The 25,628-nt window shown below is 51.9% G+C and overlaps 11 protein-coding genes across 11 annotated transcripts in view; 6 read left to right on the forward strand and 5 right to left on the reverse strand.

Annotated features, from left to right (window-relative positions):
• SEPMUDRAFT_161391 (uncharacterized protein) overlaps window positions 1–318 on the reverse strand; it is a gene marked incomplete at its 5' end in the record, with an annotated part of 2,403 nt that extends 2,085 nt beyond the window's left edge. The window contains one exon of the mRNA XM_016907932.1: window positions 52–318. Within this exon, the coding sequence (XP_016763272.1) occupies window positions 52–318 (267 nt within the window). The remainder of the gene's footprint in view (window positions 1–51) is intronic.
• Window positions 319–872: 554 nt separating this feature from the next.
• Window positions 873–2,366, reverse strand: SEPMUDRAFT_114274 (uncharacterized protein; the record flags this gene model as incomplete). Its single annotated transcript, XM_016901084.1, has 3 exons — window positions 873–1,868; window positions 1,966–2,154; window positions 2,232–2,366. The coding sequence occupies 3 exons, from the start codon at window positions 2,364–2,366 to the stop codon at window positions 873–875; spliced, it is 1,320 nt and encodes a 439-aa protein (XP_016763273.1).
• A 1,417-nt stretch (window positions 2,367–3,783) lies between these two features.
• SEPMUDRAFT_147115 (uncharacterized protein) lies at window positions 3,784–5,354 on the forward strand. The gene is made up of 3 exons (XM_016904090.1): window positions 3,784–4,122; window positions 4,183–4,458; window positions 4,528–5,354. Exons 1-3 carry the CDS (start codon window positions 3,973–3,975, stop codon window positions 4,873–4,875), a joined length of 774 nt encoding a protein of 257 aa, XP_016763274.1. The 5' UTR covers window positions 3,784–3,972; the 3' UTR covers window positions 4,876–5,354.
• A 284-nt stretch (window positions 5,355–5,638) lies between these two features.
• On the forward strand, window positions 5,639–8,020 carry SEPMUDRAFT_105452 (uncharacterized protein; the record flags this gene model as incomplete). The annotated part of the gene is made up of 1 exon (XM_016900578.1): window positions 5,639–8,020. One exon carries the CDS (start codon window positions 5,639–5,641, stop codon window positions 8,018–8,020), a length of 2,382 nt encoding a protein of 793 aa, XP_016763275.1.
• A 323-nt stretch (window positions 8,021–8,343) lies between these two features.
• SEPMUDRAFT_39407 (uncharacterized protein) lies at window positions 8,344–9,429 on the reverse strand (the record flags this gene model as incomplete). The annotated part of the gene is made up of 1 exon (XM_016908744.1): window positions 8,344–9,429. The coding sequence occupies one exon, from the start codon at window positions 9,427–9,429 to the stop codon at window positions 8,344–8,346; it is 1,086 nt and encodes a 361-aa protein (XP_016763276.1).
• Window positions 9,430–9,901: 472 nt separating this feature from the next.
• SEPMUDRAFT_147116 (dUTP diphosphatase Dut) lies at window positions 9,902–10,646 on the forward strand. Its single transcript, XM_016904091.1, has 2 exons — window positions 9,902–10,293; window positions 10,433–10,646. Exons 1-2 carry the CDS (start codon window positions 9,925–9,927, stop codon window positions 10,601–10,603), a joined length of 540 nt encoding a protein of 179 aa, XP_016763277.1. The 5' UTR covers window positions 9,902–9,924; the 3' UTR covers window positions 10,604–10,646.
• Window positions 10,647–11,209: 563 nt separating this feature from the next.
• Window positions 11,210–13,902, reverse strand: SEPMUDRAFT_161395 (Ferric_reduct-domain-containing protein; the record flags this gene model as incomplete). The annotated part of the gene is made up of 2 exons (XM_016907933.1): window positions 11,210–13,058; window positions 13,883–13,902. 2 exons carry the CDS (start codon window positions 13,900–13,902, stop codon window positions 11,210–11,212), a joined length of 1,869 nt encoding a protein of 622 aa, XP_016763278.1.
• On the forward strand, window positions 13,869–14,742 carry SEPMUDRAFT_147117 (uncharacterized protein). The gene is made up of 2 exons (XM_016904092.1): window positions 13,869–14,293; window positions 14,349–14,742. Exons 1-2 carry the CDS (start codon window positions 13,901–13,903, stop codon window positions 14,616–14,618), a joined length of 663 nt encoding a protein of 220 aa, XP_016763279.1. The 5' UTR covers window positions 13,869–13,900; the 3' UTR covers window positions 14,619–14,742.
• Window positions 14,743–15,434: 692 nt separating this feature from the next.
• Window positions 15,435–17,996, forward strand: SEPMUDRAFT_59669 (uncharacterized protein; the record flags this gene model as incomplete). Its single annotated transcript, XM_016909500.1, has 1 exon — window positions 15,435–17,996. One exon carries the CDS (start codon window positions 15,435–15,437, stop codon window positions 17,649–17,651), a length of 2,217 nt encoding a protein of 738 aa, XP_016763280.1. The 3' UTR covers window positions 17,652–17,996.
• Window positions 17,997–18,315: 319 nt separating this feature from the next.
• Window positions 18,316–19,637, reverse strand: SEPMUDRAFT_154050 (EF-hand). Its single transcript, XM_016907542.1, has one exon. It carries the CDS (start codon window positions 19,612–19,614, stop codon window positions 18,397–18,399), a length of 1,218 nt encoding a protein of 405 aa, XP_016763281.1. The 5' UTR covers window positions 19,615–19,637; the 3' UTR covers window positions 18,316–18,396.
• Window positions 19,638–22,096: 2,459 nt separating this feature from the next.
• On the forward strand, window positions 22,097–24,525 carry SEPMUDRAFT_59673 (maltose permease; the record flags this gene model as incomplete). Its single annotated transcript, XM_016909501.1, has 3 exons — window positions 22,097–23,245; window positions 23,320–23,918; window positions 23,986–24,525. Exons 1-3 carry the CDS (start codon window positions 22,771–22,773, stop codon window positions 24,523–24,525), a joined length of 1,614 nt encoding a protein of 537 aa, XP_016763282.1. The 5' UTR covers window positions 22,097–22,770.
• Window positions 24,526–25,628: the final 1,103 nt, after the last annotated feature.

Below are 25,628 nucleotides of genomic sequence, written 5' to 3' on the forward strand. Positions count from 1 at the left end.
CCCCCCCCCCCCCCCCCCCCAAAAAAAAGAAAAAAGAAGAGAGACACTCACACTCAACAAAAACCCCCTTCTTCCATCTCCATTTCCATCTCCATCTCCACCAGGAACAGTCCGACAAGCCGCCCAAGCCGCCTGCATAAAAACATGTCCTCCATACGCCACCCCATCAGTCCCATCATTCTTCCCATCTCCATCTCGAGGTCTCCCCCTCGGAGTAAAAGGCAAAGCAACAGATTGAAAAGTATTCGAATCGATTTTTTCCAATTGCACGAGTTGTGCAAAGGGGAGACGTTCGTTGCCGTTGTGAGGGGGAGGCATTATTTTTATTTATTTATTTTTGTACCAGGTAATTTTGCATTTATATTTGTATTTCCAGGTTGTCTTGTAATTGGGGTCTTCTTCTTTCTTTTGGGGGGGATTTGGTTGAATTTACTGAATACATAGCAAGAGGTGGTAGGAGGTAGTGGTGGTTCAAAGGTTGACAAGGTTAGCAAGGGTTTGCTAGAATACGATCGGAGCTTTTAGCCTCGGCTATTCGACTTTGTCGACGGGCAGAGGTTCTACCTTCAGGCTTCAGCTGGATTAGCCTGGCTGATACCACAATACCTTTGTCAACATCAACGAGCTTCCCCATTCAAGAAAATGTACATGTGAGGAGGTAATGTTGCGAAACTTCTGTCATGGCTTCACGCTATCATAGTGCAGAATGGGTATCATACGCGTTGATAATGCACAAATCCGACCACCTCGCGTCCCCCTCATTCATTACCCTCCATCATCATCATCATCATATGGATGCTCCAAGGGATATGCCTATGCCCTCCCCTGAGCAGGGTGTAACCGTCGTCTTGTAGTGGCAGCCCCCCTAACCTCTAGTGAGTGAGAGCCACGCCATCTTCCACCTCTCCATCCACATCGCTCATCATGCCGTGATCGCTCTCATTGGTGTACAAGCCAATCTCCGTCTTGCGACGCTTGCCACTCGGCGTACTCAAGCTTCTGTTCTCACTCTTCTTCTGGAGCTGCTTCTCTAGAGCCACATCGAACGACTCGTCACTGGGCACCAGTGGAATGAGCGGCGCCAGTGGTGTGGTGGGCAGACTGACGGTGGAAGCGGTGGTCGAAGATGCTCCAAGAGTGCTCGATGTGAGATCGGCACAGGTGCTCAATTGGCTACGCGAGTTCTCTGGCGTCAAACTATCGAGAAAATCATGCATGTGGTTTGCTGCGCGGTTTCCATCGTCGAATCCACCGTTCTCATAGGGACATCCGGAACGAAGAGTCCACGCACGGCAGTGCAAGGGTCCCGGACAAGGAAAGAGCACGGCGTCGTTGGACTCGCTTTCAGCAAAGCTGTCGAGGATCCACTCCACAGAACTTGCGGACGCCGATTCCATGTAAATGCTGTCGGCCATGCCCTTCTTTTTGTATGACTGCGGAGTAGGGCGGAGACCGATGGTGCGGGCGACGGCGGGATCGATGATTCGCAGCTTCTGCATGTCTGCTGCAGTGAGGGCTGGCTGGTCGATGACAGTCTCGAAGGTCATGGGGAGTCGAGTGTCAAAGTATGGTCGGCAGCCTCCACAGATGGTGTAGTTGCAGTTCATCTCTGCATCCAAGTGCTGCACCGCCAGGCTGTCTCTTCTTGGCTTCGAGGCGCTCGCATGACGATGAGAGCGTGTGGTAGTGCCGGCAGAGGCGATGAGACTGTCGGCGGAAGGCAGTGAAATATTCTTATTCTTCTTCTGCGAGTGAGCTTGCTGTTGCTTGATTACACGGAAGACAGTTTCTCTCTGCGTAAGGAGCTTGTTGACTTGACGAAGAGTGTAATCGCCGGCGCGAATACCGTTGATGATGCTTGGACTCATCTATCGTGCCGACCACGTTAGTGCTGCCAGCTTCCCACGCACACGCAAATATGCTGCGCTGTGCGGCTCACTTCATTGTAGGGTCAAACATGCTCACCTCGAGGAACTCGGCGACTTGAGCCTTCGCATCTAAGTCGTCGCAGTCAACAGGCACCAATGGCTTGTCGATAATCTCCGGCAGAGGGTCTTCTAGGCCCAGCTGATGGTCTTGTCGGCACTGGTAAACCCAGCCGTACTGAGGGACCTTGTGGCATTCAGAGCATGCAAGGCCATAGACACGATCCATCTGCGACTCCAGTTAGCATCCATCTCCCCATCTCCCCAGATGGCAGGCTGTTGGTGTTTTGGCAGGTGCTTGCTTACAATCATGTGGGTGCATACTGTGCGGGATGGCGAGTGTGAGGTCTTCGAACGACGAGTCGCGTTCGGAGCCATGCCAGCGGTGGCTCGAGGTGCTGCCTGTTCGTTGGTCAATTTCTTGTGCTTGTGTCGCGCCATTGTGCTGGTGTTCTGAGAGGTTGTTGTGGTGGTTGGTGTTGTTGTTGTGGGTGGAGTGGAGATGGAAGTGAGCAAGCTGGAGCTCTGTGAATGGAGAGTTTGCTAGCTTCAGCACTTCGCGCGTCTATGGAGGTATGATCGGTTCGGGTCGTGAACAATATACACTATGCAGAACTGACCTTTTCGCGTGCAGCCATCATAATGAGACAGCTGTTGCGGATGTGGGAAGAATGAGCGTGAGCAGCGTCGGCCGTGTTCTCGGCAGGATTGCAACGGGTGCTTGTGGGTTCGTGTGTAGCAATGAGTCCCCCCAAAGGCGTTGGCTTGGAGACCTTTTCGACAGATGTGTGTGACTTTCACCACGTCAATCGAATAGGTACTGTCCTGTCCGTACACCTACGCATCACCGAGAAGGGAGAGACGCGATGGCGAAGACAATGGAAGCAGCTGCCAGACGAAGGGCGAGCGCTCTCGCTCTACCTATTACTCCCAGGAGTTACTACCTGACCTGGGGAGTAGGACACGTCCGGGCAGTGGTGAAGGGCGCATGGCAAGTAGGCACTGTCTGACCATCGATGGCTCTCTCTCGAAGATGAGGGACATGTACTCACTGGTCACTCCCTCGGGGACACATGTACAGCAGCAGCTCACACTCGACGGTGAAGGTGAAGGTGAAGGAGATGGGACTGGTGATGTTTGTGCCTTGTCTACCGCTTCCCATTCCTTATCGTCGCCGCCGTCGTCGTCGTCAAATCGCCAAATCGTCGTCCAGTCGTCAAACAGTCTTCAAATCGTCTTCAAATGGTAGTCAAATCGTGGTCGCGCGTGCGTTGCGTCAGTCGCCCCTCAACAGATCCCATTATCTGAAGTCAAGTCAGGTACGGTACGGTACCTGAGCTCCCTCCCCATCGCAATCGCAATCGCAGTCCGGCCTGCATGGCATCGCGTTCTCGCACACCAGGCCATGCGCAAGCTCTATATAAGGTACCTCCTTACAGCCAACACTCCCGAAGCTGCCCTGTCGAAATATATATACATATATATATATATATATATATATATATCGGTATATATAGCTGGGCCACGCCGCCAGCACGGGGGTCACCAACAACGACCGCGACCATGAGAGTGGATGATATGGACATGTCGACAAGTGAAGTGAAAATGCAATTTCGAACTATCGAGCGCCAATCTCCTGCAGCCGCCAGCGCATCGCGGGATCGCTCGACACCGGCCGGCCAGCTAGCCAGTCCCAGCCAGGTCCCCCCTGCTGCCTCGCAGCTCTCCTCGGCTGCCCACCAAAGTTGCACCAACCGTCTCGTTGCCGTGTCGGCGAGCTCCATCTACCGCCTCCGCGCAAACAGTCCGCCCCCGATCTGGTGTCTGCTCGGCCGATACCACTACCACTACTACTACTACTTTCTCCTACACTAATACTCCTGGCTTCCACACGACACTCCCTCTACACATCCTCGCTGCTCGCAACCACCCTCCACTTCCCATTCCTCTGGCGTTTCGGCGGGAAGTGACTTACACACACGAATTGTCCGCGTCGAATTCGAGTCGTAAACACGTCCCAGTCGCGTGCAGCGGCTACCGATAAGCCATGTCGCAAGTCAAGTTCGAGCAGAAGGAGTCGATCCGCACAACAACTGGCGGCAGGCCAGGACCGTCACCAGCTGCGGGCAAGGAAGATGTGGCCCACAAGATTGGCGATGCCCTCACGAAAGGCTCGGGCCCCAACGGATATCTTGCTGTGAGCAGAGACAGACACATGGCGCGGGCAGAAGAGCAAGCGCGCTAACACCCAACTCAGTGGTATCTGAAGAAGCTCCAGGATGACCCTCTGAAGACCAAGATGGTCACCTCGGGAGCCCTTTCTGGCGCGCAAGAGTTTCTCGCTTCGTGGATCGCAAAGGATCGCAGCAAGCACGGCCACTACTTCACCAGTCGCGTGCCCAAGATGGCCGTCTACGGTGCCTTCATCAGCGCACCTCTGGGCCACGTCATGATCTCGATCCTCCAGAAGCTGTTCGCCGGCAGGACGAGCTTGCGGGCCAAGATTCTGCAGATCCTCGTCTCCAACTTGATCGTATGCCCACCCACTCACTCCATCACAATGAAGGTGGCTGGAATGCCTGGTGCTGACTGAATGTCACAGATTGCTCCCATCCAGAATGCCGTGTACCTGACTTCCATGGCCGTCATCGCCGGCGCACGCACGTTCCATCAGATTCGTGCCACTGTAAAAGCTGGATTCATGCCTGTCATGAAGGTGTCGTGGATAACATCGCCCATTGCCTTGGCCTTTGCGCAAGCCTTCCTGCCCAACGAGGTCTGGGTGCCATTCTTTAACGTGGTGGGCTTCATCATTGGAACGTACATCAACGCGCACACCAAGAAGAAGAGACTACAAGCTTTGCGAAGGAAGTACCAGGACAGCAGTCGACCTAGCGATGGCAGAAGTGACTACCGACCAGGCGATCAAGGCCCTCCCGGCAGCTACTAGAGCAGATGAACGAACCCCGAGAACGCTTCGCTGATGGCGTCAAGCTCAGTATATATGCAAAGCGCAGCACCCGTCCTGCATGGACGACCGACTTGTAATGTGCGCCGCGTGTCTCGTTAGAACGAAAGGAGGTGCAGACGTACGTAGTCTAAGAAATTTGTTGACACCAGGAGCCGGCGCGACCACTCCTTCACGCTACATGGCCCGCGACCACACCTCCTCCTGCAGATGACAATGACATAACGGCAGGGAAATTGCAGCTCGATTGGGCAAGTCCCGTCAAATCTGATATCAATTCGTGTCTCATCCCACTTCTACGCGTCTGAGACTTCTACACGTCGAAACGGTGAGCAGGTTTGCTCCGCGCGTGGGGTGTACCTAGTACAGTGAGTAGTACAGCAGTACAGCATGAGAGTGCTGACCCTTCTCTGGCCTCTCCCACCTTTCTTCATGCAAGAGTGACGAACATGGTATATGCCACTATCCGCCGATGCGAGCGGCCAGCGGCATGGTCTCTATATCATGCAAAGCGCACACGCGCTTCATCTTCCGCCCATCAGACGACCATATTGGCCTGCCCGTGATCGAGGTGTCGGTGAGACTGTCGTCAAACGTCGAACACAAAAGGGCGGTCTGTTGGCAGAAAATTGATCGGATTATTATTCACTCTGCTGCCCGCGCGGACTCGAGAGAAGTCTCGGTCACACAGTTCCCCTAGTTGAACACTCGTAGTAGACAACAATCTTCACCTTTGAAGCTCCTGATGGCTGTGGTGCCTTGGTTTCCAGGATTCTCCAGCAATGTCACGACATTCCCAACACCTTACAACCAACCCTCAGTCATACATTCTGGAGGGATCCGTCGTCGCAGAATCCCCACATCATGCTTCACCAATCCGATGGGAAGCGGCGGAGTCGTGCGAAACATACACATTGAGCGTCATGAGCGCCCTAGCTATGGGGGAAGCCGGCTGTGGAGGGGCGGGAAGAGTGTCAACGCGATGGCGGACAAGAGTATAGAGGCCACTGGCGACTTTGGCTGGACTCTCGATTACGCGACTGCATGGCTCTACAGACATCTTACGAGCAGCATTCCAGATGTTGCAGACACGATTGATACTTTACGGGACTGTGGCGACGATGACTACTTGACTCCCGACTATGCCTATCTTTTCTTTGATATGCTCGATGCCAGGCTCTTTGCCGGAAAGCTCAAAAATGCAGTATATCTGCGCTGGAGATCGATGCCCAGCTGTATGCCAGGAATCACGTCAGCACCAAAAGTCATACCAGATGTGCCACGCGTCTGCATCGAGCTCAATCGTACGCCCTTTGAAGAGGAAGATGCGGAGCTTGACGACTTACTTGGCGCCATGATCCATCAGATGATCCACGCTTTCTTGTTGGTGTGCTGTGGGGCTCAAAAACGCGATGATACACCCGACGGGCGGCTAATGGATGGAGTCCACTTTGGCCTCATTTTGATGACCATTAGAGAGGCCACGAGATATTGCGTAGATGGCGCGTTGGACCTCGTCTTTCACGCGTCGAAACGAAGAAACGACGAAAATGACATGTATGGCGTGCCGCAGGTATTTCCGCGCCAGCCAGGATATCCTCCGGAAGACTCATTCATCTCGTTGGATCCCCGAGGCCACGGTCATGCGTCCATGCTCCACGACGGGCAGACACACTGCAACCACGACAATCGCCATATCAGCAAGCAATTGATCAAAAACTGGCAGGTTACGGAATACTCCAAAGCCCTCGAAGCGGACATGGCAGCCAAGGGAGAGAAAATCTGGGACTTTGTAGATGGCAATACTTTTGAAGAGTTTGACAGAATATCTGCGCCGCCGTCGGTAACATATATCGAACTGGTGTATGATGATTTGACGACAGCAGACCCCAAGCGAATCATGGCAAATCGAGCAAAAGCACTCAAATTCAAAAGCCTCGAAGAGCCTCTGACTGAGTACTCCAAATTCGAGCTTCTGATTCCCGAATGCGATATTCAGACCTTTCGATGCATTTACGACTTCATCAACAAAGACGGATATCTCGCCACGCCCACCGATCAAGCAGTCCAGTTCCCCGTCACCCACGGCCGGGGCCCACCTGTCCTCTATCATGGACAACAACACGGGATGACCCCACTACCCCTCCCCATTCTGGCCGCAACCAAAGACGAGAGCGCCATCACGCACATCAAAGTGTTCAAAGCAGCCGAGAAGATGAAATTCGAAGAACTCATGTCCCGTGCCCTGGAGCAACTCTATCTCATCCCCCTCACCACCGAAGATCCCATTGCTCTCCTCAAACAACTCTATAATCTTGAACCTCCCTCGACTAATCCCATTCACTCTGAACTCCATCGCTGGGCGAGACGATTCCTCATTCGTTTGGAAGAAGAAGAAGAAGAAGAAGATCATCGAAGACCCGACGACGAGTACATGACGCGCGTGAATGCTTTACACGCAATCACTCCTCATCACTTTCACACGCCGCTGCTACCGCCGCACGTACGCACAAGAAGTAGGAGTAGAAGTATGAGTAGGAGTAGTTCTTTTCGTCCGAATATGCTCAAAATCCAAACTTGGTATCCTCATCAATGGAGAGAATTACTCCAAATCAGTAGACCTTTTCGCGATGATGTGGAGCTTGCGAGGGGACAATTGTATTATTTGGGAAGGCCGGAAAATCTTCATTCTCATTCTCATCCTCATTCTCATCATCTTGGTGGTCGGGTGCAACTTGCAAGGGAGCGGCAACAGCAATTGTTACTCGAGGCTGGACACGGTTTAGCCGCGCAAGGTAGTAGTACATTGAGGAGAATTTTGCCTTTGGGAATTGGAGTGGCTGGAGGTGGAGGGGATATTTCCAGTCTTCTTGGACCTGGAATCGGATTTATGGATTCTGTGGGATTGCGTCGTGGTGGTCTTGGCGATGATAATGATGGGTTTTTTGGTGATGAGATTGAGAATATCTTGGGTCGTCGGGAGGACTACTCGTTGGGAGATTTGGGGTTTGGAGGCTTCATGTCTTCTCATCCGGCGTTTATGGCGTTGGGGGGTTCGAGGTCGGTTTCTCCTCTTCCTCCTCCTCTTGGTGGTGGTGGGGTCGGGGGGTTTGGGTGGGGGGTTTGATTACCTACCAGACTGTCATAAGAATGAGGAATTGTACTGTAACTGAGGTGTGGCATTGCTCTACTGTTCACTACGTACAAGAGTAACATCATCATTAAGGTAGGTATGTTTAAGTCGTAAGCTGGAACCTCGCTCGTTGTGAAGTGAAGTGCGCAAGCTTCTTCATATGACAGTGCCAAGAGTGCTCTTTAAGCAGTCATCAATGAAGATCAACATCAGCTACTACATCTACATTACGGTACTTACATGTACATGATCAACTTCCTACATCTACAAAGGCCACTATAATACTCTATTCAGCATATCCCAACAAATTGAAAATTTCAAGCAGACTCAAAGAAGCGTTGCAAAGTATCTCCAATAGCAGCGATGAGCATCTCCCGGTCACGAAGCACCTGCTCCACCCGCTCATTGGACAAATCATACTCGTACTTCCGAGCAATGTTATCCGAAATAATGTGCAAGTACCCAAAGCCAGTACCGCCTGCATTGGATGCGAGCGCCATGTGACCTATCTCTGGATCGACAAAATCGAAAATTCCCATTCGCGCCTCGAGCCACTGCTTGGTCTCGTCTAATACCGAAGGAAGAGAATAGTGAGCTCCGTGTATCACAAGATCGGGACGTGCAATATGCTTCTCGAGCACATTTCCCCAAGTGACTTGGGCGCCATTGACGAGGCTGGTGCAGCCCGTGGCGAGGAACTTGTTTGGGGGAATTTCTGGAAGCAGGGTGCCTAGTTTCCCGATGTAGAGGACTGTCTTGGTCTGGTTGAGTTGCTGTAAGGCTCGAACTACATTTCCAGCAATGTCTCCCCAAAAGCTGACTCGACAACCCAGAAAGGCAACTGTAGTCCCGTCGGGAGCGTGGTACTTTTGCCAGGCGAAAAGTTGGTCACTACCACCGCCGACCCATTTACCAGAAGTCACGTAGCGTTCTAGGCCATGGACGTACCCCAGGACTACGGTGTCGACATTACCCATGGCGCGCAAATTGGATTCGAGGAGGGGGGTCATACACTCATCTTGAGAAGGCAGTGTGTAAGTGACGATGGATGGGTCTTGTCCTTGCAGATCGAGATAGGTCGCAATGATCGCAGCGTAGTGCTGGACATAGCCTGGACCAGGAAAACACATCAGCGTGAGACTACCGTCCCCATGATCAATCGCCGTGGGGCGCTGCCAGTTGAAGGGTTTATCGTTCTTCTCTACTGATGCTGTCCGTGTTGGAGGAAGTCTGCTATGCTTGCCAATGACATGAATGGATCTGTAGACGTTTTGCTGAATATCGCAATGCACCTTCATCTGGAGGTACTTGTGCAGAGAAGCGCCCATCGTGTGGGTCTCGACTGAGGCTATAGTTGGCCGCTTTTCATGCTTGAGTGTCTCTTCGCAGCGGATAGAGGACATTTGGATCGTGGGGTTTTCTGCCTGGGCGTTCCGACTTGGTAGGGTGCGATGCAAATATTGGACTGTAGCTAGATGTACTCAAATATTACTCTCCTATTAGTCGCGGTGAATGAAGATGCAAGCACAGATGCTCTATTCAATGGCGCGCAGCACAAACTGATACGTCTTCCATGTGCTGCAAGGCTGCCTGTGTATGAGTGCATACCTAGGGATGGCGGAAAACATCATTCTTGCAATGGTCTCTGTCACATGTGAAGAAGTCCTGTGCTTTAATGAGTGCTTACTGTGTACAATAATAGTTAACACACGAACACTGCTGTAGCCTGTGAAGTATAGCTATTAGTTCAATGTTCTTCATGGAAGTTCCTGCAAGAATAACCAGAACCTTCCCAGAACAATTTCCCCCTCCACCTCACGCACAGACCGTTTCCATCTTCCACCACCACCACCACCAACAACAACAACAATCATTTGTCCATCTCAGCCCGCGCAACAATGATTCTCCCCGGCAAAACTGCCATCTCTCGTGGCATCATCCTCAACCTCACAAACCCCACCCTCCAAATCCAACCCTGCGGCATCGACCTCAGTCTCCGCAAAATATTTTCCTGGACATCAGCCGGCACCGTCGATTTCAGCAATCAATTTCGCGCGGGAAGTAGAAAAGAGCAGCTCGAATTCACCGGAACCAGAACCAGCAGCACCAGCAGCAGCAGCAGCCCCAAGACCAAATCTATCCACCTCAGCGCGGGAAATTACATGGTGGAATTCCACGAAGAGGTGAATATGCCCTTGGATATTATGGGTCAGATTTTTGTGCGGAGTTCACTGTGGAGGATGGGAGCGCTTTTGAGTGCTGGAGTGGTAAGTTGTTTTTTTTTGTTTTCAAAAAGAAAAAAAAATCCACACCTTCTTTCTTTCATCTTTCTTCCCCCCCCTCCCCAATTGTGGGGTTGACACATGACCTAACATTTGGTCTTTCTTCCCCCCAAAACAACATCAGATGGATAGTGGATATCAAGGCGCTGTAGGCGGATTACTACAAGTCCTCAATCCTCATGGAATTGTTTTACATGAACATGCGAGATTGGCGCAAATGGTGTTTCATGTCATGGCGGAAAAGGTCGAAGGAGGGGGATATAGTGGGGTGTATCAGGGTGCGAAGGGGCTTTAGAAGAAGAAGGAGAACTGGTCATCAGCTACGCGCGGCGGCCGACGGGGAAAAGTAAGGGGATCCAGTTTGTGAATAGAAGGTGGTAATCGGGACTAAGGTAGGAGGTAAGAGGTACCTTACCTTACCTAGGTACATTATGAAGTGAAGTCAAGTATGAAACAAGGCTACAAGGAAGACATCTGTGATCTCGTAAAAGCTAGGCAAAAATGCGCGATGGGACATGGGCAAGTTATTGGACTTTCCGGGGTAGAGATCTAGCACTGCTCCGTTACTAACTAAAAGAGTACTTGCACTGCGATTGGCTAGGTAGCTGGCTGACGAGAGACAACACTTGTCAAGAAAAAAGGAGTGGAGAGACTAGAGAGGACCTCATTCATACCTTAGCTCCGTATACTTTTCGGCGATAACAAGAACAAGAGACAGAAAATACCGAGAAACCCTGCTTTCTTGCTTACTAGGTGACTTTTGCTTTTTGTTGCTGGGTGTGGGATATACACTAGCTATACAGTCACTGTAGAACTGGTTCTTTTTACGTAAATAAAAAAAGATTGTTCTAAAAATCTAGAAAAAAAAAGAGAAAATCATCATCAATCATTATCTTCATCTTCACCACCCGTAGGTCTCGGTGAACAAGTATATGCCCTGTGCGCCTGTGCCCTTATGTACTGCTCGTTCGTCCGAGAGAGAAGCCACGAATGTTCGGCTTTCGGCTGTGATGGATACGCCTCCGCAGACAATCACTGCTGTTTCGCCACGTGCGCCCTCCACTGCTGGTCTGATCATGCTTTCTACTGTCGGCCGGCTGGGGACGATAATTAACGACGTCGAGGGGCTATGTCGCGTTGCGATACGCGGCGTCAGAGGCGATTTTTCGTCTTTCTCGACTGAAGGCACACTGGATAGACTGTTGCCTTCTGATGATGACGATCCTGCTTCTCTCACCGTAGTACTGCTCCGTGCCTTCTGAGAAGAAGAAGAAGCAGCAGCAGTCATACGCGTGGACTGGGTGACGTGTACAACGATTTGTATGCGAGTCCTTCTTTCCAACACTTGCTCCAAGATGGCCCGAAGTTGCTCTTCGAACCACACCAGATGTTGTTCGGACCGAATGATCCAGTGAAGTGTGACGTGTCGTAGGCAGCTTTCGCGCCGAAGTACATCTTGTAGTAAAGGCACGATAAATGTCGCGCCGGTGGAGCACGCGATAAAGACTGCGGTCTCATAGTGTGATACATTGGGCGGTGTGCCCCAAGGACCGCTGATGAAGGCTCGACGCCTCCAAGACCTTTGGACACCTTTGGCCGCAGACTTGTGCAGACTTCTGGAGAAGCCTGACCGGGCTTGAATGATCATGCTCAGTTGCCCGTTTCCAGACGTGCTCGAGATGGTGAAAGGATGGAACTCGAGAGGGCGCAGCCCAGGCATGTAGAGATAGATATGCTGTCCCGCTTGCCACGTAAAGTCCACGTTCTCGATTGTCAGGCGTGCAACATCGCCAGGAAGGGCTTCGAGATGGGTGTCGTAGCCTGCTATCCTGCTATCCGATCGCGCGAGCAGATGCATGTTTCGCGCAATGCCCCATATGATCCTCACACCCCAGTCGAATGCCACGAATGCGACCGATATCCATATGTTGTACTGTGCGTACGATGGCACGTGGACGAACAGCAGCCACAACAGCGTACCAGCTGCTGCAATATGCTGCAAAACGAAGAGCTCATAGCAGAGATCGCGGAAGAAGCCAAACCCAGACAGCAACATCCAGGTAACCAGACCCCATGCTCCGAAGCCGTACTTCACCATAGGCATCATGTTCATCTGCATGGTGACAATATTGGCAAGACTCCATTCCGTGTAGAAGAAGGACCAGTGCACGATTGCACTCAGCCACATGGTCCTTGCCGCCCATCTGTGCAGCCAGTTGAAGCGCTCGTAGGAGATGCCGGTGAGGATACTGATCGGGTTGAATTTGCACGAGAGCAAATATACAAAGGGTACTTGGGTCACCGAGACCCAGGCCGCTCTGAATCCAACCTTTTCCCATTTATAGGCGTACATGGGGTCTCCTTTTCGCAAGATCGTGTCCTGCCATAGAAAACACAGTATGACGATCCAGTAAAAGATCAACAGTAGCCATCGACCAAGCGGCAGCGGCGTGAAGTACTTGCTGATTCGGCCCGTAAAATAGAATGGCTGCGGATATAACATTTCCCGAGCGAGAGCTGTCGTCGTCGCATATGTCTGTGAGATCGCTCCTGTCGGTCGCGAAGGAACGACATTGTCGGGATTCCGTCGGTGCTGTTTGAGTCGCTGTCTGGCTTGCAATATGGAAACCACCTTGGTCAGCGTCAGCAGTCCTACGCATCCTGCGACCCCGTACCAGAATGCTCGAGCATAGGTCTTGTCCGAGGGCGTGAAGATGCCGCCGCTCATGGTCATTCCGCTCATATCATGGCTGCCGTGGCTCATCCCGCTCATAGACATGATGGCGATAGCAGATCCGCTCACGTCCCAACAGTACCAGGTAGTATAGATGCGATCAAGATGTACTGGCTTGTGCTCTGCTCTGCTCTCCGATAAGTTTCACTTTCACCCAAATATAATGCAGGAGTCCTAGAGTCCTAGACCTGGACAGAGAGAGAGAGAGAGAGAGAGAGAGAGAGAGAGTGAGAGACGGCGAGCAAGGATACCTGTGCTTGGTCAGCGGGTTTCTGGAAATCCTGGCAAGGTATCGGGAAATTGGGTTCGTAGGGGACTCTGGTCCTGGCCGATGCTCGCTGTGAAGCCTGTGATAGTACCTTGTGCGACAGTGGGCGCAGGGCAGCAGCAATATTGCGTGGTCTTGGTGCAATCAACAGTACAGCAGCAGACGACGCGTGATACGAGTGCGATGAGTGCGTTCGAGGCAGTTTTGTCTTCCAAGAAGAGCCTCCGTCCGAGGTGGCTGCATTAACTTGCTCAGTCCTTACCTAATGTGCACATCTTGTGCTGCCAAGCATCGGAGACGAGGCTAGGCATGGTTCTAGGCTTGGGGGAAATGGGTAAAACAGCCAATGAACATGGTTCTTATTGGTCGTTGCCGGTGCGGTGAAGCACGGGATACAGTGATGTGAGTGGTATTCCACGTGGGGAATCTGGAAGGTCTGCTTACCCTGGAATCATACAAAGTTCCACGAAGTTCCTGCTAAAGAAGTAAGGTATCAGCAAGCCTGCCCCAGATCTCACTGCTCACTCTCGTTTCTCACGCCTCACGCCTTTCACCATCGCCGCATCTTCCGCAACAAGCCTCTCTTCACCATGGTTCGCTCACTACTCTTCGGCCTTGTTGCCGCCACACTTACATCGGCTCACTTCACGCTGAACTGGCCGGCCACCGCTGGTTTCGACGATGACAACCAGCCAATGGCGCCCTGCGGAGGTGTTGGCGTCACGGTCACGGATGACAGCCAGGAGATCACGGTCGATCGCTTTCCAGTGGCCATCTTCTCATCCCATCCTGCAGCATCATGGGCTTTCTTTGCAACCACCAACACCCAGGAGCCATACAACTGGACTGAGATCGTCCCCGTCATCAACTCTACAGGCATTGGATCATTCTGCTTGACCTACCTCCGCGCTCCTGCAGAGTTTGCGGGACAGAACGGTATCATCCAGGTCATCGACTACTCCGCGGATGGCACTCTATACCAGGTAAGTCGCAGGATGGGGCAGCGAGGGAGGGTCATGCGGTGCTAATCCTCTCCAGTGTGCTCCTGTCAACTTCGTCTCCGGCAGCAACAACACTGTCAACAGCGAGTTTTGCACGAATCAGACCTCTGGCTTCGAGGCCACATGGACCGACATGACCAGCGCCAGTGTCGCGCCATCCGACAACGCTTCTTCCACCTCTACCGAAGAACATCCCGCCGGACACTCGGACATGCCATCGTCGACGTCGAGTGCTGGGGCTGCTGCGGCCACGGCCATGGGTAGCGTGCTTGGTCTTGGGCTGCTCGCGGCAGGTTTGGCCCTGTAGTTCTACTGTTAGCACAAGTGACGGGCGAGAGGACGAGCTTGAGTTGTGGGAGATGGAACATCCAAAAGCACGAGCAGTTGTCATACCTTCCATAGCGCCATGTCATTGTATCAGTTCATCCGAGATCCGATAGAGCGTTTGTTTCGTGATGCAGAGATTCTTTCTCTCGTGCAAAGCTTCCAACTGGGTGCTACTCGCCAGACCTTGGCAGGGTTCTTAGCCTCTCGCTTATAGCCGCGTCGACGTGTGTGTTTCGCGACTCTCGACGGGAAGTGGAACACCACAAAATAATCGCGAACTTCCATCTCTGCCTTCCCGGAGGATGCCACCACTCCACGACAACATAGCGATTCTGCTGCCGCACCCATGGACGACCCCATGTCGCGCGGTATGCCCTTCGAGGTCGGCGAGGATCTGTGGCGAGAGTCCGTCTTCTTCAACCAGAGCACAGAGAACAGCATCTTCGGGGCCTTGGAGTCCCACTTGGGCACTCTGGAGCCGCTGAAGGACGACTCCGGCCACTTCGACCTCTGCGTGGACCTGCCCGAGATAGACGACCACTACACTGCGCTTGAGCCGCCGCCGGTGAATGAAAATGACAATCATGTAGAGAGGCCGCCCCCATCACAGTCCGCCGATGCCGATTGCTGGGATGTACATTTCGATCAGAGCACAGAAGCATGCACTCCAGCACTCTGCTCATGGGAAAAGTTCACGGGGTTATATGAGGATGGTGCGGAGCGGACGAGATACCTCTCGGAGGAAGGGCCTCTGGTGTTCGATGCCGCTCTCAGAAGTATGGAGAAGAGCACAGGCATGGACATAGGTGTTCTGCCGCACGAGTTTACTCTCAAGGCCTTAGGCTCTCTGGCTCTTGGACGCTCATCGAGCCTGTTTGAGTGGGACAGCTCCGAGGGCAAGTTCAAGATAACACTCGAAGGTGCGACCATCACAGGCACAAGCCTGTTGTGCTCAAGTAGCCTCGTCGAGGAAGTGGCACATGTGGGCAGCATGACCATGCGACTTCGGAGCTTTGTAGATTCGTCCCGCGCTTCGAAAACCTGTCCGGCAGCGATGGCGCTTCGCTCGTGTGTGGCACGTGTCGTGGACACCGTGGAAGAGAGGATTTCGGGATGTCTTGGTGCTGTCAAATCCCCATTGCAACTACTGCAGCTGGTGGCACAACCTGGAAATTTGTTGAAGCTCCTGATCACGATATGCGATAGAACGATGACTTTGCGCACTGACGAGACCATCATCGCAGGACTTTCCGATCTTGTCTATGAGCTAGCTGAGAGTGAAACACGCTTCTGTGTGATTCTTCAGACACTCTTGGCTCGAGTCTCCATGCCCTGGCTGGAGATGTTGTCTGCTGATCTCGGGCTACGAGCTACGGGAGAAAGGCAAACTCTCGAGACCGCACCTGGAATATCAGCTGATGAGCATGCATTCCTCGATGTGAACGACGACCATCTTGTGCGGGCAACGAAGCATGCTGTTGCCGTTCTACGCGAGCAGTCTCCTAACCACCCATTAGTGACGCACGACAAAACTAGCGCGGCGACACGTTTCGCTGATCTCAGTGTTGATATTGCGCGTGCGCATGAGGTCGCGAAGCAGTATGAGCTACAGATGACTCGAACCATACTCGGGACCAGCTCTATACAAGCCGCTCCAACGGCCACTGTCAACTCATCGCTCGATGGCACTTGGTTCAGTGACCCATTCCAGGGTGATCACATTGCAGGACTGGTGACTCAGATGTCTCTTGATCCTAGATCTTCGGATCCAGGGGAGTCTGATAGACTCCGCCACGACGCGATGCATGCCCTGACTACGGAGGACGAACCGACTACACTGCAGGCGTTAGGGAGATCTGTGGAATACTCGCCCATCGCAAATCTGAGACCACTCGTGCGCGTGCAGCATAAACTGGTGAACGGTGTACTTGTGCGACAGCTTCTACGAAAGCATGATCTGCGTCTACACCTAGAACGTCAAAGGTCTTTTCAACTTTTGGGCAATGGAACATTCGTAGCTCGTCTGTCTAGGGCCTTGTTTGACAAAGAGATACAATCGGCTGAGCGCAAACGTGGTGTAGTGCCTACAGCTGATGAGATGGGGTTGCGAGTAGGAGCCACTAAAGACCAAAGGTGGCCTCCTGCTTCATCTGAGCTTCAATTGACACTGATGGGGCTATTGGCGGAGGACACCAACCATGGAGCCAGCCCTCAGACAGATCCTACTGTTCGGCAATCACATCTCAGCTTCGCTATACGAGAGCTGCCAGAGGAAGAAATCGAGCGCGTCCTCGACCCGCATTCGATTCATGCTCTCGATTTCCTGAAGATTGATTATACCACACATGCTCCTCTGGATGCTGTCATCACACCTTCCTCGCTCTCACAGTACGATGGCGTCTTTCGTTACCTATTGAAGCTGCTTCGATTGCTGCACGTCACTGCGTCCTTCCCGAGGACAGTGCCGGGTAGTCGCTGTGAATCAGCACCTTGTTCCACCCTCGCCTTCGCCCAGCGCGCTCGAGACTTCATCGTTGTGCTGGTGGGACACGTCATGAGCATTGGCATCAACGCTCCATGGCAGACGTTCAATGCCGCTCTGCACTCACTGGAGCAAGATCTGAGTGCCGAGGACGAGAGGAGCGAATTTGGTTCGCGAGCCACAATCGGGGTGGAAAGTCTGCGGCAACTGCATGAGTCCTGCCTGGATCGAATACGCACGCGATTGTTCCTGAAGAGGAAACAGGAAAAACTTCGCGCTGGAGTGGAGGATGTCCTCATCAGCATTCTCCAGTGTGCAACGACTATGCAGTCTGAGGGCACGGCTCTGGTAAGAGCGGACGACCTTCAGAACTTCCACGCCAAACTATCACACTTTCTCAAGCTCCTCGCGGATGCAGTAGAAAAGCCCCCCAAGACGGTCTCTGCTGTAGATGCCGAAGATCTGGATATGGTGCGCATACTACTGGCGAGGCTCGACTGGAATGGCTACTATACTGCCCAAGGAAAATAGGGCGCAGCCACGCCCACGAACTCCAGACCTGGAGTCATACATCCGATGATATTCTCAACACGATAAGCAACTACATATACCACTTTCAATCCACCCTTTTTTTCCTCGATCATCTCGAAAACAAAATCAGCCAGAATACCCCCTTTTGGGTTACGGGTCGATGACGAGACAGGGACGAGCATTGGAGTACTGTGCTGTACTGTGGATGGCAATGAAGAATGAATGATCGGCCGACACAAAAACCCATGTCGACAAGATCGCCAGCTAGTGGAAGTTCTTCGGATACGTGCCGTGTGTACCACCTAGGTACGACGTGGGAAGGTTGTGAGGTGAAGCGGAACCGAGATCCGTTTTGTATGTACATAGATAGTATGTACGTACATGTACCTACCTGTTACATACCTACATACCTACAGTACGTCCTCTTTCCGCAAATTTCGTAATCAGGAGGTGTGGTGTGGGAACTCTGCTGATCACCTGTGAATTAGGGAGTCCCGGAAAGGGGGTATAGTCGAGTACGTGTTCAGGTACAGGTAACTGGAAGAGCTGCATGCAGCAGGGCAAGCCGTTCGAGCTTGGACTCTTGGTTACCTAAGAATACTGGCATTGTACATGGCATGCCTCGAGATGGTAGTAACCTCAAGTAGGTAGGCTGGGTATGATCTGTACAGTGCACAATTGCCTCCACCTCCTGACTGCCACATCCCTCTCCCTCTCTCCTCTCCCTCTCTCTCATGAGCCTCATCTATCGCGCGCTAGCCTTCTCCGCTTCAATCTGACCCTTCAGATCCTGCAGTACCTGCTCCCGTTTCCGAAGATGAGCCTCCAGACCATCGACTTGCTCCTTCACCATGGCGATTTCATCATTAAACGACTTCAGACTCTGCCCTGTCTTCGCCTTGCCCTCGCCATTCTCGAGATCGCGCAGCTCCCTTCTCTTGTAGTCCAACAGTTGCTCCAACTCCCTCTTCACGAGCGCCGGCTTGGAGTCTTCCCGCCGCCCACCTCGGGATCGCCGCTTTTGTGCTTGCTCTTCCACGCGCGCCATCTTCTCTTCGAGCTCTTTGAGCTGCTTCTTGAGCCGCACTTCCTCCCAGTCTGCATCCCTTGGCGTGTTTCCAAAATCTGTGCCCTTCGGTTTGCGGTCTCCCACACCCAGTCTCGACAGATAGGTGTCTCCAAACTTGGCTTTCTTGCCCGTCAAAGTGTCATCGCGCTTATTCGTTCCCCACCGGTCCGCAGCAGATTGTACGCGATCAATGTTATACTCTATTCTCCCCTGCTCGAATGTCGCTCGCAGAGAAGGAGGTACCGATCGCGGTATTCTGTAGCCTTCGTGCCGGTTGTTCAAGATGTGCAGAAATGCCAGACAAGCGTCTTTGTTGATCCCTTCCTCACTTTTCGGATTGACCAGATTCCAAGCACTTCGAACATCTGTATCGGGCACATCCAAGCTTTCGTACAGCTCGCCCAACGACTCGAAGCGTATCAGACCCGAGCGCGTATCCCGGCTGGAGGTGTATATATCTTCGTACTTGCTCCTCTCGTTCGGTGGCATATACCAGTCAAACCCGTCCTTGAGCCCCTCATTGCCCTCATCATCATAGTCCGGCCGCTCCCAGCTCTCACCTCCTGTCCGGACAGCTCGTGTGGCTTGCACGAGATGCGCCTTGCTTTCTGGGACCAGCCAGTCGGGCAATGTTTGCGGCACGTCCATGTATTCCCCATTCATAATATCATATATCAAGCGCATCGCCACGCAAAACTCCTCAAAGTCCAGCCTGCCATCATTGTCGACATCTGCCAGGTCCCAGATGCGCTCGAGTTTCTGTTCGGGGAGTTGCGAGTTCTTGAGCACTGACGCGGCCTGGGTGCCGTCGAGGTGAGATGAGCCGCCGGAGAGGGAGGCGAAGATCTCCCAGTAGCGGTCGATTTCCCATTGTTCAATTCGTTTTTCGGGCATTGTGGTGGGAGGAGACGGATTGGGAGTGGGTTCTCAAGGGTGGATGCGGTGTGGTTGGTGTATGTAGTCCAGCTGGAGCTTGCATCAGGCACGGAAGGTCGGGACATTCATCTGACGCAACGCCAAGCAATATGTACTTTGGCTTCGTTCCTTGTCTCAGCCCTTTTCTATTTATTTCTCTCTCCATAGTCTTGCCGCACGACCTGTACATATCGTACTCATTCGCACCATATGATGACCTGGGGATATACGCTTATCCGAGCGTATCGACGTTGCGTTGGACTGCAGCCGTTTGCTGCCGAACTGATCACCGTTGGGAGATACCTGTACCATGGCAACAAACCCATATCTGCTCAATCGTATCACCAAGCAGAGCACTCTGCGTGAGTGACCATGCTCCCTTTCACCAACGAGCTGCTCATCGGCGTGCATATATTGATGGCGTTGACATATTCATCATATTGACTAAGGCATTGAAATATGTCAATCCGCTCTACTTTTCCCGAATCGACCTCTTACAAGCATGAACAGTCCCTCGCCTCCAATATGGCCTCAGCTGGAAAGACGGTAGCGATAGACCAACAATTAGCTCGCCTTATTTGCAGCAGTAATATCTCGGCTTGTGCCTAATAGCCTGACAATAGCACTTCCCACGCTGATCGTACGCATCCCCGGAAGCACTCCTTTCTATCGCTGTATGCTAGAGCAGTCCAACTACACAAAAAAGCACGAATCTGCTTTCTATGGAATGCTCGAAATCTTCGAATGCTGTCATACTGGTCAAGTCCCTGCACTCGTTTGAAGCATGACCAGATGCTGCGAGATTATGGCCGCATGCAGGCCACAAGAAACTACGCCAGCGCCTGGCTCGCCCTCCTTCTCTCGATAACTTGGAAAGGGAAGAACCGGGGTTCTCCACAAGTGCTCTGCTCAGACGGATTCTCGAAGTACTGAAGTTATCTGGAAAGAGAAGACCTTCGATCTTCCTCGGTCGCTTCGGAGCGCATAGCGACCATCTATACTTTACTCCGATCATGCCTCTGCAAGGCGGCTGGGTAGGAAAGACACACTTGGGGCTTTTTCGCTGTGCAAGAAGAACATTCGGGCACGTTGTCTGCTGATGGGAAGTATATCCCTCGGAGTGGACAGAGCTTATGCGCCGCAAAGAATGATCAGTCCCTGGATTCAGCTGGTAGCAAAAAAGGGAGAGTTTCTCCTTTCTACCGCGACCCTCTTAGTAGCTTCCTGCCTTGCTCCTGTGAAGTTCGAGCAGCGAAACGTAAGAATAGGGCTTCGCAACTGAAATCCGGATTTGCTGCTCATCCCGTCAGCATGGAACACGCATGCTTTCCCCGCTGACAACTACCTAGCTGACGAGGGAAATTCTCTCTTTATTTTTCTCTCCCCAGTTATGCAGTAATAACTCAAAAGTCGACCAACATGCCTCATGAATATTGGCAGGCATCGTGAGAGACGATACAATACAAGAAGTAGTACTCTGTTGTAGACAAGAAGTTTTAACACAGAAACCTTTTCCCCAGAACAACAAACTTCTGCCACCTCGCCCTTGTCCACCTCCACCACATACAACCAACATGAGTAAGATCATGAGTGAGAGTCCATGACACGCCTAAAACGCCATATCCTTCGTCTGTCATAGTCTCACCGGGCATACTACGGCATCATGATCAGAGAGAAGCGTAAAACATCCGTCCGCTCAAAGCCTCAAACAGTCCGGAAGGGACATTCCTTGTAATAAACTCACCAACATGAACGACGTGTTGAATGATGAAACTGCCCAGCAGCAACTACATCTGTACATACATACAAGTACATACAACCTCCCTAATAAAGACCCACCTAGGTAAGGTAGAATCCAACCTCTTCTCCGCATCTCACCCACGTGCTGCAGTCAGCTTAGCTGCAGGCTGCTCAGCTGTAATAAATAAATCATAATAAGCGCCGTATACATATAGGAGACACGATGATCTGGTTCTCGGAAATCCCCAGCGCGGTTCTGTCTGGGATACTCCTCCACTCTTCACATGCGTTTACAAGGATTCCCTTGGAGGAACTTCAGACTTCTGAATTCCTTGCCTTTACTATGATACCTATCTGGTATTTTAGCATGTTGTTTTTTTGGAGTATTGTACAGATGGGTTTCGAGGGGAGAGATGCTGGCGTTGTTGTGCGGAGAGAGAGAGAACAGAGAGTAATATGACTTGGTGCAGCAGACCTATGTAGCGGGTGATGCTTCGTTGTTTGGAAGATGGTTAATCAATGGGCTGACGGGTGGATGTCGTTGATGCTGTTTCGCGATATTTTGATGGATATGCTACAGTCTCGAGGATTCAAAGGAAAATGCCTCTTCTGTGTGAGAAGGGATGGAATGTTCCGCCTATTATTTGTTCTCATCGTGCTTTCGCATGAGAATGTCCAAATGCAGGAATATGTCGACAATAGATCGCGTGGTTTTCATGGGCTCTCTTTAAGATCTACCTTAACGACTCGAAGAGCGAGTGGAACATGTTATTCGCCAAAGCTGTTGAGTGTTTTCCTAAGGGATGGAGGAGATTAGTTCTTCTCTCCTTTGCTGCTTTCGAAAACTCCGTCGAGGATTGAACCCCGTAGCTGTATCATCTCCAGGCATGTACGGCAGAACATGTTTGCCGTCTTGTAACGTTTCTCCAGCTCGTATTCAAAATCCGGGAGTAGAGTAGTCTGCAGTAAATGTGTTGGCTGAGTCGTCAGCCGAAAAGTTGGTAAAAAGAGTGAGTACTCGAGTCTCTACGTACGAGAAAAAGTCGTAGCAGGGGTAGAGAACGTATGTTACCGGAAGACAGGCATGGAGGTTGATATAGACTTTCGCATCGGTTTGCTCTCCAGTGCCACGTGCTCGGAGTCGTCGATGCTACAGGCTAATGGCTAATATAGCCCTGTTCGAGGCCATGCCACCGGCAAAATTACCTGGAATAGGTATGGATGCAGAGAGATCGACCTCGCCTCAATGGAAGAGTAGTACAATGATATAGTATCACCACATGTGGCCACATGTGAGAGTAGTCACTCGACGTGCTACACTATTGCATCCGAATCATCGATCCCCATATACCGCGGAAGCCAGCATTTTCACCTCACTTGTCGCCCGCGAGAAGAATGGTTTCCAAAGGAGATGATGTAGCGACGATATCGGACGTCGATGTCGAGCACACTGAGCGGCTTCCCGATGCTGCGGAAGCCAACGCCCAAGAACACGAGTTGACCTTCTGGCAAGGCATCAAACTGTATCCCAAAGCAGTCTTCTGGAGTCTCGCAATGTCCACGGTCATCATCATGGAGGGCTTTGACAATAAGCTCCTGCCAACATTGTACGCTCTGCCCGTCTTCCGCGAACAATTCGGTCACATGAATAGTCACAAGAAGTATGAAATCTCCGCCCCGTGGCAATCAGGTCTCGGCAATGGAGCTTCCATCGGTCAACTTGCGGGACTCCTCATCGGTGGACATCTGATTGAACGATATGGTTTCCGTAAAATGATGCTTGCGGGACAAACGGCCATTGTTGGTTGCATCTTCATTCAGTTCTTTGCCAAAAGCCTCCCCGTTCTTCTGGTTGCCCAGATCGTCTTCGGTGAGTTCGCTCTCCGCTCCGTCTGAGATGGGTGTTGTTGGCGATATTATCTGTCTTGCTGATCGATAGTGAAGGCATCCCGCTCGGCATCTTCCAAGCATCAGCAGTGGTGTACGCATTGGAATTGGGGCCCTTATGTCTTCGGGCATACTTGACCAACTATATTCACCTCTGTTGGGCACTTGGTCAACTCCTGGCCGTCGGCAGCGTTCGAGGGCTGCTGAAGAGAGGAGATGAGTGGTCCTATCGGATCCCCTTTGCCATGCAATGGATGTGGCCCACTCTCCTCATCCCGCTGACCTATTTTGCACCGGAATCGCCTTGGTGGCATGCACGTCGCGGTCAGCCTGCACAAGCCAAAGCCAATCTCAAGCGATTGGTATCTCCCAAAAACACCGAATTTGATTTTGACAAGCATGTCGCCCTGATGGTATTGACGACCCGACACGAGCTCGAGATCGAGTCTGGCACCAGTTACCGGACGTGCTTCCAGGGAACCAACCTGCGTCGAACCATCATTGTCATGATGATCTATTGCGTTCAGACACTGAATGGCAACCCTTTGCGAGGCTTTTCCACCTATTTCTTCCAGAAGGCAGGACTACAGACGACCCAGTCGTTCAACATGAGTATTATCCAGTTCGCAGTCGCAATCCTGGGTGGTATTACCTCGGTAAGTAAAACCCAGACCTGATGACTGTGATGGGTCAAGTGTGGCTGATGACAATGTTCACTTGCAGTGGCCTCTGCTCCCCTTAGCAGGCCGTCGAACGCTCTACATGACCGGTCTATTCCTGCTACTGACCATAATGGCTTCGATCGGCGCACTCGGCATTCCACAAGCTCACAACCCAAAATCAGACCTCTCCTGGGGAATTGGCTCGCTGCTCGTCATATCATCCTTCATCTATTACGCTTCTGTGGGACCACTCACCAATACCATCTGTGTCGAGATTCCTTCGGCGATGCTGCGCAGCAAATCCATAGCATTGGCCCGAGGAGCATACATTATCACAACAATCATTGCGGGTGTCCTGACGCCGTATCAGCTCAACGAGGATGCGTGGAACTGGGGCGCCAAGACCGCGTTTTTCTGGCTGGGAGGATGTATCATCTCCTTCACGTTTTCGTATTTTTGCTTGCCGGAGACCAAAGATCGGACGACAGCCGAAACGGATTATCTGTTCGAGAAGAAAGTCTCGGCTCGAAATTTTGCAAAGACTCCTGTCAATTTCGAGGCTGCAATCACTGGGGTGGAGGGAAAAGACGTACAAGTCTAGCAAGGTGCTGGAAGTGGAGGATATATCGATCGATTTGACTCACAGAATGTGCTGTAGAAGCACCCGCCAGCGAGCCAGGGGGGGAATTGCACGGGGAGGAAGTCTCACGCCAGTCCTTTGCGGCGCGTTGCATCTGCTACGTTTTATCCTGTTCACAGAGCGTTGGAGTGAATTCTTCTTCTCCAGATCACAACTCAGCGAGTGAATTGTGTATGTTCGTGTTAGCAACGATGAAAAAGTCTTCTTCCACTCCTTTTCAATCCATTTGCCCTGGACCGTGGTAGAAGAAGTAGGAATATGCCGGTGACAAATGTCATGCCATTTGCCTTGTATAGGCTAGCATAAGGTGAGTCAGTTCGCACTGATATGTCACAACTATGAATTAAGTGAAGAACAGGATTTTATTACGATGGTCGTTTAGAGATCATGTGATATATGCCAAGCATTTATAGCATTTAATGTGGGTCTGCAGAGTATTCACCTCAGCACCGGCGCCTCCCGCTCAACAACAGGTCATGGCGGCCATGTGCGCCGTTATATAGCCCTCCTCCAGCTTATTAGGAGGTAGGCTGGCTGGGCCTTGATATCACCGGCAAACCGGCCCCCTCAACCTTCAAGTTGGTCTGTCGTGGCTGCATATTCTCAACATGGCTGTCTGCGCTTTCGCCTTCGCCACCAGGTGGCTGGATGTGAAGTGAAGGCTGAGTTCAACGCTACGAGTTGACTGCTTGAGAGCCTTGGAGGGTGGCAATATCGTCACTATCATCGATCGAGGAAGCAAGACGACCACGTGAACCATCTTTTGATGAACTATCTCTGATCAAATGATGGCAGTCAAGAATGTACGCCACCCAGAAGAAGAAAATGTTCCGCTCATAACCAGCATTGGTGGAAATCTGGGATCCTTTTGCTATGCTACTTGATACCTCCTTACCTTCTAGGAGGGAGGCTGGTACCACGTAGCAAAAGGCAACGGCAAGCGGTGGCTCTCTCAGTGACGATGAAAAAGGGGTCTCGTGTCAACCAACCACTGGTTACACTAGACTGTCTAGCGTCAGTACGAGCCACGTGCAGACCGTCCAGCCACAACATCATCAGTATAC

Source organism: Sphaerulina musiva (assembly GCF_000320565.1).
Source record: "Sphaerulina musiva SO2202 unplaced genomic scaffold SEPMUscaffold_2, whole genome shotgun sequence".
Taxonomy (NCBI): domain Eukaryota; kingdom Fungi; phylum Ascomycota; class Dothideomycetes; order Mycosphaerellales; family Mycosphaerellaceae; genus Sphaerulina; species Sphaerulina musiva.

Bases quoted from the DNA above. Each gene is read 5' to 3' on its own strand.
- SEPMUDRAFT_147115 (XM_016904090.1), top strand. From the start codon at position 3,973: ATGTCGCAAGTCAAGTTCGAGCAGAAGGAGTCGATCCGCACAACAACT. The intron at 4,123-4,182 runs GTGAGCAGAGAC...CACCCAACTCAG, and splicing joins GCCCCAACGGATATCTTGCT to TGGTATCTGAAGAAGCTCCA. The intron at 4,459-4,527 runs GTATGCCCACCC...TGAATGTCACAG, and splicing joins TCCTCGTCTCCAACTTGATC to ATTGCTCCCATCCAGAATGC.
- SEPMUDRAFT_147116 (XM_016904091.1), top strand. From the start codon at position 9,925: ATGATTCTCCCCGGCAAAACTGCCATCTCTCGTGGCATCATCCTCAAC. The intron at 10,294-10,432 runs GTAAGTTGTTTT...AAACAACATCAG, and splicing joins CGCTTTTGAGTGCTGGAGTG to ATGGATAGTGGATATCAAGG.
- SEPMUDRAFT_147117 (XM_016904092.1), top strand. From the start codon at position 13,901: ATGGTTCGCTCACTACTCTTCGGCCTTGTTGCCGCCACACTTACATCG. The intron at 14,294-14,348 runs GTAAGTCGCAGG...AATCCTCTCCAG, and splicing joins CGGATGGCACTCTATACCAG to TGTGCTCCTGTCAACTTCGT.
- SEPMUDRAFT_154050 (XM_016907542.1), bottom strand. From the start codon at position 19,614: ATGCCCGAAAAACGAATTGAACAATGGGAAATCGACCGCTACTGGGAG.